General features: G+C 40.4%; 1 protein-coding gene across 4 annotated transcripts in view; it reads left to right on the top strand.

The window, feature by feature from the left end:
• The window catches only part of Aasdh (aminoadipate-semialdehyde dehydrogenase), a 31419-nt gene that overhangs the window by 1552 nt on the left and 27514 nt on the right, over positions 1 to 2353 (top strand). For all 4 annotated transcript variants that reach the window (XM_029476921.1, XM_021162881.2, XM_029476920.1 and 1 more), the window contains one exon: positions 1598 to 1865. In XM_029476921.1, coding sequence (XP_029332781.1) covers positions 1636 to 1865 — 230 coding nt within the window. In that variant the 5' untranslated portion in view covers positions 1598 to 1635. The remainder of the gene's footprint in view (positions 1 to 1597; positions 1866 to 2353) is intronic.

Here is a 2353-nt window from a genome sequence, read left to right as displayed (position 1 = left end):
TTTTAAAGATTTATTTATTATATGTAAGTACACTGTAGCTGTCTTCAGACTCCAGAAGAGGGCGCCAGATCTCGTTACGGATGGTTGTTAGCCACCATGTGGTTGCTGGGATTTGAACTCTGGACCTTTGGAAGAGCAGTCGGGTGCTCTTACCCACTGAGCCATCTCACCAGCCCCTCTGTGTTCTTATATAGGCAAAAATATCGGGAGATACTCTACTGCAATAGCCTTTTTTTTCTTTTTTTGGTTTTTCGAGACAGGGTTTCTCTGTGTAGCCCTGGCTGTCCTGGAACTCACTCCGTAGACCAGGCTGGCCTCGAACTCAGAAATTTGCCTGCCTCTGCCTCCCGAGTGCCACATTTCAATTTTTTTGTATCCTTTTTGACTTTGTGGGTTTAAGAAGGCCTTTTCTTTAACTCAGCTGGATGGTAATTAAATGACACAATTGAAGATTAATTCTATTCTGAATCAGTAAGTAAACCGCTTAACTTTGAACAGGTAAAGAATTGGAATAATATGACACTTGATAAATCTTATTTTTCTCTGATATATGTTAATAGGATTCAGAGGAAAGTCTCCTTTGCTTTGAAGGAAACTAGGAGTTACGATATTTTTGTTAGCATTGATCCCTAGTGGTTTTTTTGTTTGCAGTTTTTTTAAGACAGAATCTCTGTGTGTAACCCTGGCTGTTCAGGTACTCTTTATATAGACCAGGTTGGGATTAAATGCGTGCTCCATCATGCCTGTTTTTTTGATTTTTTTTGGGGGGGGGTTGCTTTTTTTTTTCTTATATGTGAATGTCACATCTTTCCCACATATTTAAGTGTGATCCAGTGTTCATTGACTGTTGTCAAATTGATTTTTTTTAAATGTCATTGCTTTCAGCAAAGTTGCCACAGGTATTTCCTAAGTTTAGAGCTTCAGTTATGTATCTATGCTACAGATTTTGTTTGTTTTAGTAACACAACGTACTGCTGTTACCAAAGGGACAGTAGGAGATCATTTATTCTGAGCCAAATATGAGTGATCAGGTTTCAGGACCACAGATTTAGGTTACCCTAAAAATCACATCCCAGGGTAGAAGCAGGTCTATGAACTTGTACAGTTGAAAGACAAAGGAAAGTAAAATACCAAGGCTTTTCAAATACATTGGTGAGAATTAGGTGGATTCCAGCAAATCTTATAGGTTTGGGGTGGGATCAGATGACGTTCGTAGCTCTGGGCGTGGTGGGAGCTAAGGTACTTATCCTCACAGACACTTCAGGTGATAGCCACAAGGACATTGGGTGGACACAGGTGGGCAGTAAGCCTGCTGCCAGGAGAACCCAAGATAGTTGATCTTTGAGTATGCAACATCCCCAATCTCTAGCCTCCCGCACTTTCACAGTCAGCCGTGCAGAACCTTAAATAGACAGGTCTTACCTGGGCACTTCCTTTCAGTTCATTGTTTTGCAGTGTTGGGGACTGGACTTGGGCACACTGGCAAACGATCTGTCACTGACCTAGTTACCCAGCTGATGGTCATTTTTGCTAGTAGACAAGTTCCCTCCTCACCCCCTGACAACTCCCCTAACGTTTGACTTTTCTTTCTGTGTAGATTTCTCGGCCACCAGTGTTTAGACAAACCTCAATAAAATGACTCTTCAGGAGTTGGTGCTTCGGACTGCCTCTGTCTATATGGACAGAACAGCTGTATGTTTTGACGAAGGCAATAACCAGCCTCCAGTGTGCTATACCTACAAGGCTCTGTTGAGCGAGGCTTCAGAATTATCCAATTTTCTGTTAGCACACTGTGACTTTGGAGGAATTCGGGAAATTGGTCTCTATTGTCAACCTGGGATAAACTTACCCTCCTGGATTTTAGGGTAATATTTCTAGTATAAACTGATATTACTCTAAGCCAATTTAATAGTTTTTAGTATATAGTATACTTTGTAAGCTATTGTTTTATTTACTGTTGGATTCTTCTGTGTTAGCTTGTTATTTTCTAAAGAAGTCGAAGTACACATTTCCTATGGTATTAATTTCTGATCATGTACATTAGTTAATTTGAGCTTATTAAGGACAGACTAAAAGTTTTTAGTAATACAATATTTAAATATGTCAAAAGTATAAAGGCCTTATTTGTCTGTCAAAAGAAAACAGGTAAAGCATTTTATAATTGTCTTCAGGTAAAACAAAACAAAACAAAAACCAAACAAACCATTGAGCCATCACTCCAGAGCCTGTTAACTCTCTTAAAATGTTATCTTTCGGACGGGCGTGGTGGCGCACGCCTTTAATCCCAGCACTCGGGAGGCAGAGGCAGGTGGATTTCTGAGTTCGAGGCCAGCCTGGTCTACAAAGTGAGTTC

The sequence above is a fragment of the Mus caroli genome, chromosome 5 (assembly GCF_900094665.2).
Source record: "Mus caroli chromosome 5, CAROLI_EIJ_v1.1, whole genome shotgun sequence".
Classification (NCBI taxonomy): Eukaryota; Metazoa; Chordata; class Mammalia; order Rodentia; family Muridae; genus Mus; species Mus caroli.
This window is presented reverse-complemented; position numbering and strand designations above follow the sequence as displayed.